The following is an 18,190-nucleotide window of genomic DNA, read 5'->3' on the forward strand; positions in this document are numbered from 1 at the left end:
GTGTAAAGTTTATTCAACAGTTGACATCCATATATCATCTTCGCGATGCCTTGTGCTAGTGCTGCAATACCTCATCCGAAACATTGAAGACGCGCAAGGTGGTGTCATCACTTGCTACGGCGATCTGTTGTGGCTCGCCATCTGCTCTTCCAGGTCGCCAGACGATCTGGTTGATAGTTTTCGCCGGGACCAAGTCTGCCTTGACTATTGATACTTGGGCCTGATCCAAAGCATCTGGCGATGTGCTCCCAATACCTATTTCTCCGTTCTCTGTACCAAAGGCAAACATGATCTTTCCACCTGAATGCACGCCGTTACATGCTACAGCGGTAACAGCGGCGTTGGCTGATACGGTAGCCTTGAGTTGCACGTCATTTTCTGCGATCTGCCAGATCTTGACACTCTTGTCTCGACCAGCAGTCGTGAATGTAGGTTGCTCCAGCGGTGTCCAGGCAGCACCCAGTATCATGCGTGAATGGCCCTTTGGATTCGAGTGCTTGAGTGTGTATAGTGACGGCTCTTCGCTGCGCTCCCAGATGACCCATTGTCTGTCTCGTCCAACACTAAGAAGGTGCTTGTCGTCTGGTGAGAACTGTAGCGCTGTGACGGTGAGTGAATGCGCCTTGAGTGCCGGTTTGACTTCCAGCCATTCTTTCGTGTCGTACAGCCGTATGACGGCGTGGTCGATAGAGCTGGCTCGGCAGGCCGTTGCAACAAGACTTACATCCCGGCTCACTGCAACAGCAGATATCTCATAGCCGTGTCCGTATAATTTCTCTGTCTCCGGCCACAGTAGGTGGCGTGCCAGATGATCCTCGAACGGTGGGTGACTGAAGTCCAGCGTCGATTTACGGATTACGGAGGCAGGGTCGACGGCTTCACGTTCGTCTTCGTCGCCGTTCTCGACTGGCTCGTCGTCTCCCACAGCTTGAATAGCTTTGTTCGATAAACCAAGGACGGGGATGTTGGCTGCATCCGGAAGCTCAGCCGTAGTTGACGCCTTGATACTGCAGAGATTTTGAAGCATCTCCGCTACACCTCTAGGTTCGTCGAAAATACGTAGCAACTTCTCGTCTGCGCCCGAGACGAATTGAGTGTTGGAGACCGCGTCGATGCAGTTCAAGTCGTAGCCGTGGATTTGGGGCCGCGAGAACTCATGCCATGATGCTGGTGCACTTTCTCGTTTCCATTGCGAGTACAGCCGACTGGTTTGATCGGAACCAGTGGAGAGCATGTAAGACCCATCTCTTGACCAGCTCACGCCTTTGACCTCGCGCACATGCCCTGTGATGGCGACTTGCTGAGTCCACATGTCTTCCGTGGCCGAATACGTCCACTTTCTCCAGCTACCAGTTCGTCCCAGGGATACCACAGTGTTGCCATCGGGCGACCATAGACCAATCCAGAAACCTCCAGCACTTCCGGTAGCGCTCGTCGAGCCCTTCTGCGCACTTATCTCACCTAGTCTAGTGATGCAAATCCACACACCAGAGTTAGGGTCCGACTCCCAGATGGCGAGTGAGTTGTCTTCCGAAGCTGTGAGTAATTGGAGCTTTCCCTCGCGATGTCTCCACGAGGCCTGGTATATCCAATCTTCATGTCCCAGTAATAACGCTTCGAATGTAATGGAGTACTTGGAGGCAGCAGAGCTAATCCAGTGTGCTTTGTTCGACAGTGACTTTCCCAATCCACCTAACGCTGGGTCGTTGAGTGCAGTACTGGCAGCAGGAAGCTCATCCCCACGGTGGAGACGCCAAAGACGGACGTACTTGTCTTGGCTTGCGGATGCCAGCAACAAATCGCTGTTCGGATCAGACGTTTCTCTAGTGAATGCAAGTGCGCGTATCCATCCTTCGTGACCGGTGAGAGTTGCCGAAAGCTGGAATTGGCCTTCTTGCGATACAAAGACTTGAATGGTGCTACGTGTGCCCGCAACTGCTAGCACTGTAGATTTTTCGTCCAGAGTCGCAAGTGCGAGGTTCAGAGGGAAGTACTTTGGTGACAGTGTGATTGTCTGTACAAGCTCGACATCGACGGACTCGAAGTCTGCGTCATGAACAAGCTTCCAGATCTTGACAGTGCCGTCTGAAGATCCGGTTGCCAAATTGTCCGAGCCAGGCAGTACTGCTATTCTGGTGACTGGCTGAGTGTGATCTGAAACCGTCTTGACACAGTCGAAAGATTCGCCTCTTCGGCCTCGCCATATGCGGATTGTGTTGTCCGCCGATCCACTGAGCAGGACTGAGACATTGGGCAATTGTGTTGGAAAGAATTTGACAGCGTTCACAGCTTTGGTGTGTCCACTCAGGATTGCTTGCACGCCACGAAGACTTTCGTCCTATCTTGGTGAGTGAAGGTTGTGTCATTGGCCAGCCGCGACTCACCTGAGGATCCCAGAGTGCGATGCAATTGTCTGCGCCGAACGCTAGCAGTTGCGACCCGGCCTCATCCCAGTCAGCGGCAGCGGGATTCCGATTGCCACCTGCAGCGATGAACTCAGTAGATATGTTCATTGTTGGGTCTAGGCGTTGCGTATGCGCAGGCACCGCATCTAGTCATCGCCGTAAGGATTTCTTTGGCGCTAGCCTCGCTTAGCTGCATTTGGCTCAGGGCTGCAGAGCAGGCGCAACCGATCTCGATAACATCCGCATCTCTCACAACTCTAGCATCTTACAGACGAGCAGAGACGAAATGTCAAACGATGAGACGATCCCAATAACGATAGAGTTCAGGTAGGTCGGTTTTCCTGCGAACTGGCGACGTTCCTCTCTAATCTTCTACAGCGGGGGCTTGGAGATCCTGTTCGCCAACCAGAAAAAGTATGATCTTGCCCTGCCAGCGAAAGATGAGTCTGGAGAGCCCGCAAATGTTGCGTTCCTTGTCAGATATCTTTGCGACAAGGTCATGAAGGATCCGCGGAAAGAACTTTTCGTCCTTGATGATACTGTGTATGTTCCTGCCCCAAGCGAACATTGACATGCTGACATTAGCTTCAGACGACCTGGAATACTGGTCCTCATCAACGAAGCAGACTGGGAGCTAGAAGGCGAAGACAAGTACGAGGTTCAGAGAGGCGATCACATCATGTTCGTATCTACGCTACACGGGGGATAGTTAAAGATCGCCAAAGCCGGAAGACTGCAAAGTAACAACCGCGTCGGATTTCACACTGTTGTATGCCAATTCACCCAAGCATCTTGCATGTGACAATATCGCATTGCAGCTGAAAGCACAAACATATACGGCCGGCGTATACAAGTTTGCGGGAGCCCGGAAGCGGTCCGAGTGACACCTCACCCTTACGAACTAACCATAAGCGCTACTGAGGCTCGTGCCGACAGGGCCCCACCCCCTCACGGTATATGCTGACTCCCTTCTACTGCGTATACTGCGTCTGCTCATCTCATCTCTAATTTCAATTCGCAATTATGGGCCGCCTTGACATCTTGCCCGCGCACGTTGACCCCTCCATCTTCGACGCGAACGATGTGTTCCTGGGCACCGGCGGTATCTTGTACACAATCTGTTACGCCCTGATGGCACGCCAGTCCATTCGCGACCGCACATACGCCATGCCCCTCTTCTCGCTCGCATTCAGTAGGTGTCTCCATGCGGGCTGTATATGAGACATACTGACCCGGTACACCAACGTGCAGACTTTGCGTGGGAGATTGTATTCGCGATATACGTTGCCGATGAGCTCCGGGAGAAGGCCCTCTTCGCCATATGGGGACTCTTAGACATGGGCATTGTCTACGCGGCTATCACGTATGGCGCAAATGAATGGAGACATGCGCCAGCAGTGGGCAAGAATATCGGCAAGATCTTTGCTGGTATGTTGGTATGGTGGTGCATCGCGTTGTATGCTGTGAGCTCTTGGTGGCTTGATGTCGATCACCCCGTCAACCCAAAAGTTGGTAAAGCGTACCGCGGCAATCTGGGCATCGACAAGGACGAGCTAGGTTTCTGGACTGCTTTGGTCGCACAGGTCGTGCTGAGCGTCATGTCATTGGCACAGCTTGTGGTCAGAGGAAGCAGTCGCGGCTCTTCGTATAGCATTTGGGCGTGCCGTTTTATCGGCAGTGTGTCGGGGTTGACGGTGAATTACGGATATGTCTGGTGGGTATGGCCGGAGGCACACGGCTACTATGTCAATCCGATGTCAGTGGTGATGATGGTTACTTGGATCCTGGCTGATCTGGGATACTTGGTGGTGTTTCGCAACGTGCAGCGGACGGGCGGGGTTGTCGACGGCAAAACCAAGTGAACGACTGTTGTAGAAGATATGAGTAGTCTATATGGGAGAATAAAATCGTTTTAGGCGCATCTTCGTTGGTGTAACAGAGCAGGCTGAGCTCAAAGCCGTGATGATCCATATAGGTTGCCAAGCCTTGGTCACATGCTTTCGCGACAGCGCGTTCAGGCCCCGGGGGTCCTGCCATGCCGGATCGCTTCCGCTTCTCAACGAATCTCTTTGTTTACCCCATCACCAACATTCCCATAACAACCACATCTTGACTCTTGGACACATGGATACTGATGATGAAGATCTCAAGCTTGCGATGGCAATGTCCTTACAGGCGAATTCGCCTCGGGCTGCACGCGGCAGCGCATCGGGCGATAAGCACGAGTCAATCGACCTCACATCTGACACTGAGGACGAAGATGACGACGATCTCAGGCGTGCGATTGCCCTATCGATGCAGGAAAGCGCCAATAATGACGTGAAACAGTCATCGGCTTCGAGCGCACCGCCAACGAGTGTAGCCAAGACAGCAGCCTTCGTCGACAAACCTCCAGGTTTCATGGGTATGGATCGGAAGGCGATGGAATTGGAGCGTCTCGCAAGGCTCGGCAAAAGGAAGCGGGAGGCTTCGCCCGAGGCACCTTCTAAGCAAGTTGCAAGAGCGCCTGCCGCCAAAAGCGATTCAGGCGAGACACCATTACAATACCCCAGTGGCGCGATCAAGCGCACCTTTGCGTCCAAGTACCCGCGAACTGACGACATCACTATTGAAGAACTACTAGAAGCCGATAAAGTCAATACCGCAGTCATCAGCTCATTCCAGTACGATTCGGGATGGCTCTACGAAAAACTGGACCCGACAAAGGTTAAGCAGATCTGGCTGATGACTGGCAAGCACAGAGGCGAGGACGTTCAAGCAAAGCGCATACAAGAGTGGAGAGAGTCTCGCGTACCGAACATGAAGCTTCATTTCCCGCCTATGGGTGGCATGATAGCCAGCATGCACAGCAAGTTCATGCTGCTGTTTGGGAAAGATAAACTGCGCATTGCGGTTCCAACTGCGAACATGACACAGACCGACTGGGGCGAGGTCGCAAACGACTGGCAGCCCGGCATCATGGAGAATTCGGTGTTCTTGATAGACCTCCCTCGCAGACATGACGGTACTGTCACGGAGGCGAAAGACTTGACACCTTTTGGTCGCGAGTTGGTATATTTCTTGGAACAGCAGGAAGTGGGTCCGCAGATCATCACCGGCCTGTTGAAATGCGACTTCTCGAAGACTAATCATCTGGCTTTTGTGCACTCCATGTATGTCCTCAACTATGCTCATTGGGGGCCAGTACTAACTCAAAATAGTGGCGGTTCGCACAAGACCGAATCAACCCATCCCACAGGTCTCCCTAGCCTCGCACACGCTATAAGAGAGCTCAATCTAGGTGAAGTCGAGCATATTGAGCTTGATTACGCAGCATCCTCGCTCGGTTCTATCAACGATGCCTTCTTGTCGCGCATTCGCCTCGCTGCATGCGGCAAGTCGTTCGGGACAAACACTGCGCCAGAGTCTAACGTACGCGATTGCTTTCGGATATATTTCCCTACCAACGAAACGGTTGAGAAAAGCATGGGCGGTCCTGACGGTGCCGGTATCATTACGTTGACAAGACAGGCTTACAACGCACCATCGTTTCCAAGAGAATGCATGCGAGACTACGACTCGATGCGACGGGGGATGCTGTCGCATAACAAACTGCTCTTCGCGCGAGGTCGTAGAAAGAACGGGAAGCCCTTTGCTTGGGTTTATGTTGGCTCTGCCAACATATCCGAATCAGCGTGGGGAGGGCAAAAGGTATTGAAGAGCGGACAAATGGGGAGTCTGAACATCAGGTACGCAAACACACATTTGGTTTGCATGTGAGACAAATGCTAACTTAGTATAAAACATGACAGGAACTGGGAGTGTGGTGTTGTCATGCCTGTGCCAGAGGCAAAGCTTCAGGGTCTCAAGCAGGATGACGTACCGTCGATGAGCGTGTTTGACGGAACGATTGAGGTCCCTTTTCGAGTTCCTGCGGACGAATACAAGGGCAGACAGCCCTGGTTCTTCAGGTCATGAGCGTAGTTTAGTTGCATCGGTGCAAACGGCGACTCCGAAATCTTAGTTCTCCGGGCGGAACCGCTGGATATTTAAGTTGTCTGGTGCACATGTGGTGATCGGAGACATTTCCGCCCACCATGAGCCTTTCTGGCTGCACGCAAACAGGGGGTCCACGCATACTTCAGTCAAATAGAAATGAGTTCTACCCATATAAAAAGCGACGCAGGGCTTTGCAGGGTCCTCATGCAGACCGTATATGCCGTATTGCAGTGCACGTGAAAGGACACAATGCCTGGTGTCGATCATCAGCCCAGGAGTGAACCGAGTCTTCCCGGAGCAGCCGGACCAATGCGGGCGCGCTTGGTGGACGAAGCGGACATTCGGGCGTCTGAGCAAAAGTTCCGACGCGCCTCGCCAGCACGACGTATGAGCCATGATGACCGTATATGCATGCGCCATGAAGCTGTGAGTTCCGCCATGATAGTACGGACCCTTTTTTGTTTGTATCACGCATGTGTCCCCTTGATCTAGCCTCATGTCGGACCCAAAGCGCACGCGTCTCTCGGGCGATGCCTTGTTGCTGCAAGAGGGTAGCAATAGAGCCATGGCCGCGCCGCTGCACACCTGGTTCACTTCGCCCGCGCGGACGCACAGCAACTTAGCGCAGGCGAAAGAGCTGCCCTTGCACCTGATTCAGCTCATCCTCACACACGTACGTTGGTCTGCGCCCTGCCACGCGACGAGCTGCCCCAACCGAGCTATACTAACACGCACGGAAGCTCGACGATGTCGGTGACCTCGCGCGCATCACGCGCACGTCGCGTCTGTTCTACTACATGACGCTTCCGCGGCTCTACGAGACGGTCACGTTACACTCGTATGCCGAGATACGATACGTAGATGGCAGGCCAGAAGGCTACGGCAATGGCAGCCCGTTTGCCATGGGCCTCAACACGCTCGTGTCGCGAAACTTTGGCGACTACATACAGACGTTCCGGGTCAAAGGCGATTGGCGAGAACATGATACGGAGGAATACAAGCAGGGCCGAGTGCCGGACAACAGCATGATACTGCAGGTTGTCATGCGTGCCGCCATTGACAAGATGAAGAACCTCAAGGCTTTCGCGTAGGTGTCGTACCAGAATCATATCGGACAAATGCTGATATGCCCAGTTGGGAGCTGAGCACTCCTCCTTTGTATACCGTCTACCAGGGCATCGCAGCCAGGACGACGCTTGTCTCGCTCACCCTTCGGTGTCAAACCAAACGAATACCACGGCCGACCACCATTATACCTCCGCTTCCGAACCTGACCACTCTGATCGTGTACGATATCGATCCTCTCTGCTACCCCGACGATATCTCGCTGCTTCTGTTGGGTTCCAAAAAGCTCGAGCACCTCACATTACACTGGAGTCCGCGCATGCGGGCTGTAGGCGAAGAGTCGATTTCGCTGCACTCGTTATTCGGACGATGCATGTCTGCCAAGTATTCTATACCTCTTAAGCACCTGGGAATATACAACATCTACACTCGCTTCTCCGACGATGGCTTCCACCATGTTATCCGCCCCGACACCAATACAGAGCTCACCCTGATCAACGCCATGGGCTCCTCGGACCCTATGACCGTTTTTGCCGACGACTCTTGGAGGATACACAGTAATCACCCGACGCCTCACAACCTGAAGGTGATGCGCACCGATAATACGGATAAAGAGAGCGCTGTCATGCTAGGCAAATTCAAGGGCATGGAGCGGTTTTACATTGTGAGCAATAGGCGAGGCAAGGACTCACCAAGATCTACCAGCGCTGCTGCAACCCCAACAACACCGTCCACGATGACGCCAGGTGTCATCGGAGTCTCTAGCGCGAGCAGTACTCCAAAACACACGACCGACCAACGCTGTCGCAGCATCGGGAGTGAATTTATTGCGGCCATTCAAACCAATCACAACCACAGCATTCGCCATCTCCTTCTCTCGGATCGCTGGGTATTATCCGACGATGCCCTGTTCAGACTTTGCCAAACGTGCTCTAATTTGGAGCAAGTTGGTTTCGCTTGCTCAGTGCCACCGCTTGAGTCTCTGCGCCAGGTCTTTGCTCTGGTGCCCAAGCTCTGGGCCGTCCGTTTTCTATTCCGCCCAAGCTCTGACACAAGCGAAGCGCCGTATCAAATCACAGATGCTGAGATGCATGCCTTCGCGATTGGAACAGAGTTCTGGCGACCGGAGTACAAGAACGTCAAGTATGTTGGCTACGGCGACAGCATCGTGCTCAAGCTAGGCGACGTTTACTACCCATCGAAGAACGAGTCGACACCGAACAGCCGGGACAACAGCATGAACGCTAAAAGAGCAGGACCAATAAGAAAAGTAACGGTTGTAAGAAGGGAAGACGTAAATCACATTGAGATTTGGGGGAAGGACACTACGGAATTCGATCCCTTGAACCCTTGATGCGGACATGTCAACATGACAAAACTTGTATGTTTATCGCGACGAAGCAAAGGCAGCGCTTCCTTCGCGCATCCTCTACATCCCAGAGGCTCCTGGAGGAGACCGAACTCAGCCCCAGTAGGCACCCATGCCGCCAGATAGGAACCATGGCACATTCCCCGTCCACCAATGCCAAGAGGTGTTGACAGCGGTAGTCTGACTTGATTGTTTGGAACACCTTTGTTGGAAGCCTACCTTGCAAGCCAAAAGCAAGCCAACAATGTATATTAGTACGAGGCAGTCGTGGAAGATGCGACTATGTACAATACGACCCATAGGACACCTTGGGCACCTATTTGATGCCTCAAATTGATAGAGTTCACTACGTTTCTTACTCCTGATTCACTCCTTTGTTGGCGCAGCTTCTCAGCTCTGTTACCTGCTAATCGGTGTTTCGAGGTGACCACGGATATCTGCTAGATCCTAACGACGACACAGGGGCACGGTGAGAAGTCTCAGACCCTACAAGACAATATGGCTGAACAGAGCTAGACGTAGTGAACGGTTCTGCAGCGTTGCTTGTTGCCTACCGCAGCATCGCATTTTCTCCTTTCACTATCAATAGACCCTGCTCTTTGGCGTTAACGCTCAACCTATTCATTACTTAGACTATATGGCGATTTTACTCTCGAGCGACCCTTCGATCGACGCATACAGTGAGCAGCGTACACTTCCGCAGCAACATCTGACTACGACATGAACCCCAAATCAATCTACAAAGAGACTAACGAGTTGTACACCCCGATCCGCGAAGCTGGCAAGGGTACGTGTGGAAGCATCACATTCTGTGTACGCACACCGTCAGCTGTAAGCTCTTCCACGACTGACTCCGTGGCGCAGAGTGCAGCCCTTGTCGCCGTCAAGATGATCAGTCGAGAAATGTGTCGCGACAGGATAGCCGATGAAGTCGTCGCTCTCGAACGCGTTCGCAGCTCTCTCGCCACCGATAAAAACAACACCGTCGCGAAACACTTTTCCATCCTCATCGACAACGATCCAATCAAGGACGGCGGATCGGGCTGGCTGGTCGTCAGTCCGGTCTGTGGTTTCGATCTTGAGCGGCTTCGAGTCGTGGTCACCGCGATAATACAGCCCTCATCAGAAAACAATCCTCCGCGCCGTTTTCCCTTCCCGGCGATACCGGAGGTACTCATACTACATGTCGCAAAACAGCTAACGCAAGCAATCGGGTGGCTCCACGACGTCGCCAATATCTCTCACAACGACGTCTTCGGCGGAAACGTAATGCTCGACGTATCCGCCTCAAGCAAAGCGTCTCATTCCACACTACCAACCATCGTCTTGATCGATTTCGACCGCGCCACCCTGGACCCTGACAACATGGCAAAAGGCGCCGACCGCTCATACACTTACGAGCTCATATACATGCTCGACAATGCAGGTCGCACGTCCTCACAAGAAACGAACGTGCTGGAAGACGCGATCGTGCCAAAGGAATCGATGACCTGGTGGGACGCGTTTAGAAACTTTCTTGTTATTAATAAAGGCCAGTATCTGCAGGATGAGTCGGCGAGTTTCGCCAAGTTCTGGGGAAGGTTTGGCGCGGATATTGATCGAAGGATGGAGAAAATAACGGAGGAGGAACGGGGACGGGTGCAGGAGCTGGTTGATATGGTTGCGAAGAAGGAGGTAAGGTTTCCAAGTGAGGAGAAGATTAGGGAGGTGTTGGGGGAGTAGGTGAGCGGATGTTTGTATGATAGGTCAGGCGAACCAAGAATGAATCTACAAGTGAGAGATGGCTTTATGTCTTAACCAACAAATCATATACGTCACATCCGCCATCTCCGCTACCAAACACATCGCTACACGCATCTCTACTCCTTCACAGGCGTACCAAATCCAACAAGGTATGGATGTGCACCAAGCTCACACGCTCCGGGAACATCACCGCCACCCCGACTACATGTACCATGATTATACCACTGCGGACAAACCTCCCCTGAACCCGAGGCCGGCTTGTCAAGACCAAGTTCATCTGCCTCGTCCATATCGCTATCATCCGTTAGCTCGGGGGCAGACGCAGATTCTGAAGTTTGCTTGTCATTTTGTTCCGCAGTAACCTGCGCTGGTACACGAATCCCGTGAGAGAGAAGCAAAGATTTCATGTCCTGCCCATCTCTCCTCAGCCTCTTATTCTCCGCCTTGAGCGCCTTGTTCTGCGTTTCTGCAGTCTCCAGCTTGGACTTGTAGTACACATTCGTATCCTTGATCACAAGGTCAAGCGCAACGACCTGCATGTCTGCGCTCGTTTTCGCCTTTTCGGTGTCTCGGAGTTTGGTCTCGTATTTGGTCTTGTTGGCTAAGAGAAATTCGACTTTTGCGCGAAGGTCGTTGTGGACGGTGTCTGAGTCGATTTGCCTACGGAGTCGAAGGTACTTTTCTTTGTAGCTGTTTTCGGCGTCTGCCTTTATAGCGGCGAGGTTCATGTTGTTGACGAGAGAGGCGAAGCTATTGGGGTCGGTGGTATCAATGGGTTGCTCGGGAGAGCTTGTTAGCCACGAGGTTAATGTCATGGCTGTTTGTCTGGAGTTGTTCAGATGTTGTGCGGTGTGCTTGGTCTTGATGATGTCGATGGCTGGTAAGACTGAATCGTCGAATTATCGGGTGAACCAACGTGATGAGATGGGAATAGCTAAAACTTCAAAAAATATGGCCTGGTTTCAGACAGTTGTGAGCTTGAGACACGGGCATTGTGAACTTGAGTCGAAGCCCCGCCTGAACAAGATTGTGAGCAAACGGTGATGCGCAATTGTAAAGCAGTGTGTTACTGTTCTCTTACTTGCGGATGTCTTGCTTGACCGAATTTGCATGTACAGAAACATTGCGCGGTCAGGTATCGTCATCATCAGGATGAGGGTTTGTCGAACGGCTTGAAGGAAGCGACAGCTACTCTCTTCGCGAACGAGGTAATTCAGTTGTTACTAGACTATCAGGTAAGACTCTCGGCGTCCTCATTGTGCATCTTAGTGTTCTTCTCCCTCTGCAAGAACGTCTCCTGCTCAATCCTACTCTTCTCGACATCTACGAAGAAGAAAAGCCAAGCGCAGCTTACCAAGCTCAACGCGAACAAGAAATAGAAGGGACTACTGTTGTTGCCAGTATCATCGATAATGGCAGAGCTGACCAGTGGGCCGATGAAAGCACTCGTCTTTCCCACGATCGAGAACAAACTGAAGAACAGAAACTCTTTCCCTCTCGGTGTAACCTCGGAGATCATGGTCTGCGAATAGCTGTACCACGGGCAGACAAGCAATCCATAGAAGGCCTGGTATACCCAAACCTCCCACTTGTTGTGGAAACCGAAGCGCTGCGTCCAGATGCCGATCATGCCCCAGCCGTCGAGAAGGACGATGCATATGGCGACAACCATGAACATGGTCTTGGTGGATAGACCATAGTACTTCTGGATGCGCCAAAAGGCGCCGATGCCAACCGCCTGGGCAGCAATACCGACGATGAGCAGGTATGTAAGCTGCAAACTGTTGTATGCAACGATCTCGTTCTGCAGAGTTCCAATAACCGTCACGGTTGTGTTGAGACTGTCACCGAGGAGGAAGTAGCCTGCCAGATAGGCCAGACTTTGGCGCAACTGCCAAATCTGTCGCATCGCGTATCCGAGCTGTTTGAGACCTGCTAGGACTATGTTCGCGCGTCCTGGGTCCTGACCTGGTCGTCTTTTCTCGAGGATGAACCACGGAAGAGCGCACAAGATCCAAACTCCGGTCGCAAAAGCGATAAGTACCGAGAGACCCCAGTTGTTGTTCTCCGCGCTGTCATTAACGTGCAGACCGAACATGATGCCTACGATAACAGCCAGGATGAGGATTTCGAAAACGGATTGAACGTAGAACGCTGTGTTGGAGAGCTCGTTTCGCTTCATCATATCGGCAAAATCGTACTCTGCGCGGGTAATCGTTCCATCGGCGAACTCCTCGGCTTTGACTCGCAATTCCTTGGTGTTCCTTGCCAGTCCAGGGAAGGCAGCAGTCCAGAATGTGATTGTCGTTTGGTATGCGATAAGACCGACGATATAGAGACCCACACCGGCGTGCCATTTATCCTCGGTATGAACGCCTAACCAGCCAAAGCCGATTCCGAAAGCAATGACGGACAGCCCTATCAGGATGTTGGGGCGCCATGTACCAAAATCGGCGAAAGAACCGAGGATCAAGAAAACGAGGACCTGGATGGCGAAACTGATGCCGTTGCAGAGAAGCACAATGGAGTTGATGGTACGGTCTCGGCCCATGAAGAAGAGCACCTCGGAGTCTCCTGCAGCTTCATACATGAGGTTTTGGAAAGCCGTCGGACCGAAGTTGAAAAGGGTGAGGCCATTATCTCCGACGTAGTAGCTGTTCGAAAATAGGATGTCAGCCTCAGTACAGTCAATGTACCGCGCTCCAAATAAGTCCCTGCGCTGGAATAGTTTGCTTACCAGTAATACGACCAGATCTCCCACTTCGATGTCTCGTAACGTTCGTCGAACTGGTCCGGTGCAACGGGGGTGTCTGTATCGACGGGTACGCCGACAGCTCCCTTGATCGGGTCCTCAGCCGGCGCACTAAGAGGCGCAAGGCCTGGCTCGTTCGAAGCCATAGATGTGAATTGAAATGGACGTAACGTCTAAAGGAACGCAAAAGATTCCGAGTCCAACATTGCGCGACTTAAAGCTTTTTCAGCCGGGTGAGTAGTCGCTTAGCGTACCCTAGCGATTCGTCATGGTCGGAGATAACCTCCTAGCATTGCATGGGGTGAAGGTGCACCATGAGCCTAGGCCTCTAACGGCGCGGAATGTCGGAAGGATCGCGGTCGCAATGGATACTCCGCATGAAAAGAAGTGCCGATGATTGGAAAGAGTGGAAAGAGGCGCGAGTAAGACATGCAAGCTATAGCCAAGCCGAGCTTGGTTCGTCGATGATGTGGGGTGAAGCTTGAAAACCCTGAATTTCTGATAAGCTAGATCGTATCTGGAATAGCGCACATCCGCCACCGGCGTAGGTGATTATCGAAGCCCCGCGCGCGGCGCGCAAACCTCAGTGCATAACATCGCGACATCTAGCACGCTTGTCATGATATTGCTACAGTCGATACCGCGAGCTGCCACCGCCATATTCGATTACAATCTGGAGATGACTCCTACACTACAGCCCATGAGGATGTTAACTCAAAAGAGATGGTCTCGAAGACTATCTCTTTTACCGCAAGCGCGAGACTGCATGTTAAAGGGTGGTGAAGCATTTGAAGTGCACAGGGTGAAGTGCATCATCAAGGTTCTATAACACTACAAATCTGGTATATGATACAGTTTCCAACCCACCTTCCGACCACCGAGAGCACGTGTAGTAAGCCGCACAAAGAAACCAATAAGGAAAGCACAACGCTGTGAGCGATCCAAAGCCACAGCATCCACCCCCACCCGGCTATGTTCAGCCCTATGAGAGCCTGCCCTTTCGGGCGGCTGGAACTCAATAGGGCTGTCAAGCCAGGGTGGAGGGGAATACACCAAAGATAGCAAACTCGATCCAAATGAACATGACCAACCCCCTTCAATGCCGCCAGAATGCAACAACCATGCGGAGTTGCGGGCAAGCATGTTAACCCTCAAGATATATCAAATAGGTCAAGCATCCTAACCCTGGCTCGGCGCCGGCTTCGCGTCCGCCTTCGTACCCAAACGTGAAGGCCGCTTGCCCGCCTTGGTCTGGGCTACAAGGAACTCCTCATTCTGGTAACGCTCGTCTCCTTCGTGTACGTTGGGGCACCTGTTGCCCTTGTCGCAAGTGCCGGCAGTGTAGTTAATGCATTTCTGCCGCACACATCTTGTTCCTGATGCAACACAGTTTGAGCATGGCTGGCCTTCGTCGCATTCGCCTTCCCACCAGTGACGGTAGCAGTTCACACATGGAACTTGAGTCGGCTCCGCCGGACCTGGTGTCTTGCGTCTCGATCGTCCAGAAGGTTCAGAAGGTCCAGGTGTAGAGCGGGAAGAAGCTCTAGTCGCTCGTCCCGGAACAGAAGGCTGGCGTGAACTGTTTCTGCTAATTTCCATGATGGGCTCATTCTGGAGGCTCTCGGACCCGTGAGACATGTCTCTTGAACCACTCTCGTACGGTTGTGAGTGATTGCGTGAATGGGTTTGGTAGCTGCGCTGTTGAGGCTGCTGGAAGTCGGCTTGGTGCATCGGAGGCGTTCCATTCGAAGGGAGAGTCGAGTTGAAGGCCGTCTGAGTGTTGTTATCTTCTGTGGGCAACCAATCGCTGACATCATATGCGTCTCCGAGGTTTGGCTGAGAACCAACGTAAGCAGCACCAACATCTCCCGTAAGTGCGTTAACATCGAAGGTAAAATTCGAATCCAACTCTTCCATGATGGGAGCGTAGTTTCCCGCCACTCTCTGGTTCGTACCATTTGTTGATAAGTTCTGCTGCTCAAAATTCTGCCTCATATTCCAGTTTTGCCCAGTGGGGGGTGCAAATTGACTCGAAGAGTGTTGCGCGACGTGAGGTCGAGGCGACGCCACAGAAGAAGCTGAGCTGTACGAAGGTGTACGTCTCATAGACCCATGCGCCGGTGTCGACATCTGTGACCGGATTTGCGACTGAGCATCTCGCTGCATCTGTTGCATCATGAAGTCCCCGTCGTACGAGTTCATGTTGCCGGCCTGGTTGGTCATTTGCTGACCACTTCCCATCTGTCGACCGACCTGCGGAGACGTGCGCATCAGGCCTAAGTTATGCTGAGGAAATCTAGGTGATTGACTGCCGGCGTTACCCGCAGCCAAGTTCTGCATCAAGTGTCGCTGCTGCTGGGGTGACATGTTGCTGGGTGTGCGTCCTGGAGGCGCGGCCATCATGGCACCAGGCTGTTGCGAAGGACGCCGAGCGGGTGCCATCTGCCCTGCTGAGCCAGTCGACTGCTGTGACGAGCTTCGCCCATGCATTCCGTTCGGTGCGACGTGTCGAGCTTGCCTCTGCATCTGTGTGTCGCCCATGATGGTGTCGCCGTTCGGCCATGTGGTTGATAAAGGGCTCATGGCATTGGCATCGGAGGGAAGCGAGTTTGAGTGCATACGATGGAAGTCTGGTGTAGTGATACCAGCAGCACTGTGTGCATTAGCAATAGCTTCACCGATAGAAACGATGTAGAACTTACCCAGCTTCGTTAAGCCTCCTTCGCTTGTTAGATTCCAATGCGCTCCCCGAAGAAGTCGGCTGGCTCCGTTTGGGAGGCCTTTGACCATCATTTAGTGGTTGGTGGGCAATAGCAAGCTGCTTGTTGGCAGCACTCAGCGCAGCTTCAGCTGCAAAAGCCCTCTGTTTGAGACTAGTCTGCTCTGAACGCCATTCAGTCTCTTTCTTCCGTAGGTACTCTTCCGCCTTCATCTGAATGCCCTTCTTAATCCATGCCCCATGTGCGGTCGCCTTTTCTTCTATTGTCTTTCGGTACTCAGCGTTCTCACTCTGCTTTGCTATGGTGGCTTCTTTGAACCCTTCAGCCTTGGCAGCAGCGACGCGAGCCTCGATCTGGTCCATGGTCGACGCATCGGCTGCGGCTTTCGATTTCTCTTTCTCCGTGGCGATTTCTTGTCGTAATTGTGCGATCACGCTCTTCAGATCCTTGTTGACGTTGCCCTGCGTGTCCCTGTCGGATTTAAGCTGGCCAATGATCTTATCAGACACCTTTTTCTCCAGCTCCTTTTCACGTTTCTCCTTCTCTTTCTCACGTTTCGCATTCTCTTTATCACGTTCAGACGCGAGGTAGCCCTGTTGAAAGACATCTACCTGCTTTGTGAACTTCTCAATGAGTTGTTCTTTAGACCATTCTCCACTGGCCTTTTCTTCCTCGAGCTTAGCTATCATCTCGTCGCGACCCTGAAGAATGCTCTTAACACCAACAATGAAGTCCGCACGCTCCTTGTCCATCGTATCGATCCGTTTCTTCAGATGACGGTTCTCGTTATTGGCGTGCACCTTCTCTGTATAGCGGTTTTGGGCGCGTGCCTTTGCTGCTTTCGCCTCGATCTCGGCGGCAGTGGCACGCTTCGCGGCATCGATGACTCTTTGCTTTCCATCTGCGACTTCTTCGACAAGGTGCTTTTTGGCTAGTTCAGACTGAGCAAGGCGCTGCTTAAGGGCGATGTTCTCTTCGGAAAGTGAAACCGTGGGCAAAGTAGCCTCCTGGGACGTTTCTGGAGTGGGTTGCTGTGGCTTTGCGGGTTCGGGGATCGACGGGCTCCCTTGGGAGGTGAGAGCCGAGGGCGCCATGACAGTAAGAGCGTTTCGGGTGCGGGTAATCGGTATGAAATGGAAATGCACGATCAACGCGCGGGGTAGCAATGTGTGACTGATACGATGATATTATGGGATAGTGTTGTGGTGAGTAGACAAAGGTCGAGGTGAGACGTAGGTAAACAGTGAAGGAAAGTGCGAGTAGAGGTGGTATTTTGGCGCTAGTCGCAATCTTGTTGCGAAAGTCAAAGTGAGCGTCGGATTGAATGCGTCCAGTGAAGGTGAAGGCGACTGCGCTGCTTAAAGATGGCTTCGCCTTAGGATTGGCAGGGGTCGGCTGTAGATGTGCTGCGCTGTCGAGTCGCGAAAAAGTCTGTGGTCTTGGTTGGGGTACCAAAAATGAGAAAATCGGTTGTGTTGTTGTTGTGGTGCGCGGAAGCGATGGGTCGGTACTGTGGTTGAAAAATCGAAGGTGACAGAGGATTTAGGCGGCGCACAATGTCAAAGATCGCGACTCGCGGAGGGCAGCAGCCATACAAGTTAGCTTGCAGTTGAGGATCTGAATTATAAATGCGAGCCAGGTAAGCGCGCAGTAATGGTAAACAAGGCAAAGCTGTTCCGGTGAAGGCAGCAGGATGTTGGCGGCGATGACGACCTCGCAAAGTCGGCCATGTGACCTTGAATTAGAGAGAAGATCCCCCCCAGGTGCACTACTCACAATGCCACGATCTCCTCAACATGAAGTCAAACGTGCGAGAATGCCATGTCTTTTCTCGCATTTGGAATAGTTAGTTGTCTTGATGTCCTTCTGAAGACGACTGCAAATAACCCAACCACTTCAAGCTTTACGATCTCAAGAGAGCATTCGTAAGCAGATTCTGTCAGAAAGAGGGATGAGGAGTAGAAGAGGACAACAAATACTTTGTGAAGTAGTCCCTACCATGCGTGCACGGCGCTGTGCAATGGATTGAACCCAGCATCACCTGAACTGTACCGCTACCATTACGACATCTTCAGCGTCTGAACGCCTACACGAAGGAAAGCCTCGTGCTCCGAGGGTCGAAGTGCAAAGACGTGCTACCCGGGGCCAATAAAGCCCT

At 52.5% G+C, this 18,190-nt stretch overlaps 8 protein-coding genes across 8 annotated transcripts; 4 read left to right on the forward strand and 4 right to left on the reverse strand.

The window, feature by feature from the left end:
- Window positions 1–55: 55 nt before the first annotated feature.
- On the reverse strand, window positions 56–2,513 carry J4E78_000049 (uncharacterized protein; the record flags this gene model as incomplete). Its single annotated transcript, XM_049360715.1, has 2 exons — window positions 56–2,338; window positions 2,385–2,513. The coding sequence occupies 2 exons, from the start codon at window positions 2,511–2,513 to the stop codon at window positions 56–58; spliced, it is 2,412 nt and encodes an 803-aa protein (XP_049225998.1).
- Window positions 2,514–2,691: 178 nt separating this feature from the next.
- URM1 (Ubiquitin- modifier 1) lies at window positions 2,692–3,114 on the forward strand (the record flags this gene model as incomplete). Its single annotated transcript, XM_049360716.1, has 3 exons — window positions 2,692–2,732; window positions 2,784–2,948; window positions 2,997–3,114. 3 exons carry the CDS (start codon window positions 2,692–2,694, stop codon window positions 3,112–3,114), a joined length of 324 nt encoding a protein of 107 aa, XP_049225999.1.
- A 314-nt stretch (window positions 3,115–3,428) lies between these two features.
- J4E78_000051 (uncharacterized protein) lies at window positions 3,429–4,267 on the forward strand (the record flags this gene model as incomplete). The annotated part of the gene is made up of 2 exons (XM_049360717.1): window positions 3,429–3,597; window positions 3,657–4,267. 2 exons carry the CDS (start codon window positions 3,429–3,431, stop codon window positions 4,265–4,267), a joined length of 780 nt encoding a protein of 259 aa, XP_049226000.1.
- Window positions 4,268–4,568: 301 nt separating this feature from the next.
- J4E78_000052 (uncharacterized protein) lies at window positions 4,569–6,362 on the forward strand (the record flags this gene model as incomplete). The annotated part of the gene is made up of 3 exons (XM_049360718.1): window positions 4,569–5,557; window positions 5,606–6,133; window positions 6,197–6,362. The coding sequence occupies 3 exons, from the start codon at window positions 4,569–4,571 to the stop codon at window positions 6,360–6,362; spliced, it is 1,683 nt and encodes a 560-aa protein (XP_049226001.1).
- Window positions 6,363–6,879: 517 nt separating this feature from the next.
- Window positions 6,880–10,539, forward strand: J4E78_000053 (uncharacterized protein; the record flags this gene model as incomplete). Its single annotated transcript, XM_049360719.1, has 6 exons — window positions 6,880–7,056; window positions 7,124–7,470; window positions 7,518–8,727; window positions 8,889–8,919; window positions 9,506–9,604; window positions 9,689–10,539. The coding sequence occupies 6 exons, from the start codon at window positions 6,880–6,882 to the stop codon at window positions 10,537–10,539; spliced, it is 2,715 nt and encodes a 904-aa protein (XP_049226002.1).
- Window positions 10,540–10,676: 137 nt separating this feature from the next.
- J4E78_000054 (uncharacterized protein) lies at window positions 10,677–11,553 on the reverse strand (the record flags this gene model as incomplete). Its single annotated transcript, XM_049360720.1, has 2 exons — window positions 10,677–11,420; window positions 11,548–11,553. The coding sequence occupies 2 exons, from the start codon at window positions 11,551–11,553 to the stop codon at window positions 10,677–10,679; spliced, it is 750 nt and encodes a 249-aa protein (XP_049226003.1).
- Window positions 11,554–11,791: 238 nt separating this feature from the next.
- J4E78_000055 (uncharacterized protein) lies at window positions 11,792–13,458 on the reverse strand (the record flags this gene model as incomplete). Its single annotated transcript, XM_049360721.1, has 2 exons — window positions 11,792–13,214; window positions 13,298–13,458. 2 exons carry the CDS (start codon window positions 13,456–13,458, stop codon window positions 11,792–11,794), a joined length of 1,584 nt encoding a protein of 527 aa, XP_049226004.1.
- Window positions 13,459–14,491: 1,033 nt separating this feature from the next.
- J4E78_000056 (uncharacterized protein) lies at window positions 14,492–17,126 on the reverse strand (the record flags this gene model as incomplete). Its single annotated transcript, XM_049360722.1, has 2 exons — window positions 14,492–15,965; window positions 16,015–17,126. The coding sequence occupies 2 exons, from the start codon at window positions 17,124–17,126 to the stop codon at window positions 14,492–14,494; spliced, it is 2,586 nt and encodes an 861-aa protein (XP_049226005.1).
- Between the last annotated feature and the right edge of the window lie 1,064 nt (window positions 17,127–18,190).

This window comes from Alternaria triticimaculans (genome assembly GCF_023758025.1).
Source record: "Alternaria triticimaculans strain BMP 0046 chromosome Unknown scaffold_1, whole genome shotgun sequence".
Classification (NCBI taxonomy): domain Eukaryota; kingdom Fungi; phylum Ascomycota; class Dothideomycetes; order Pleosporales; family Pleosporaceae; genus Alternaria; species Alternaria triticimaculans.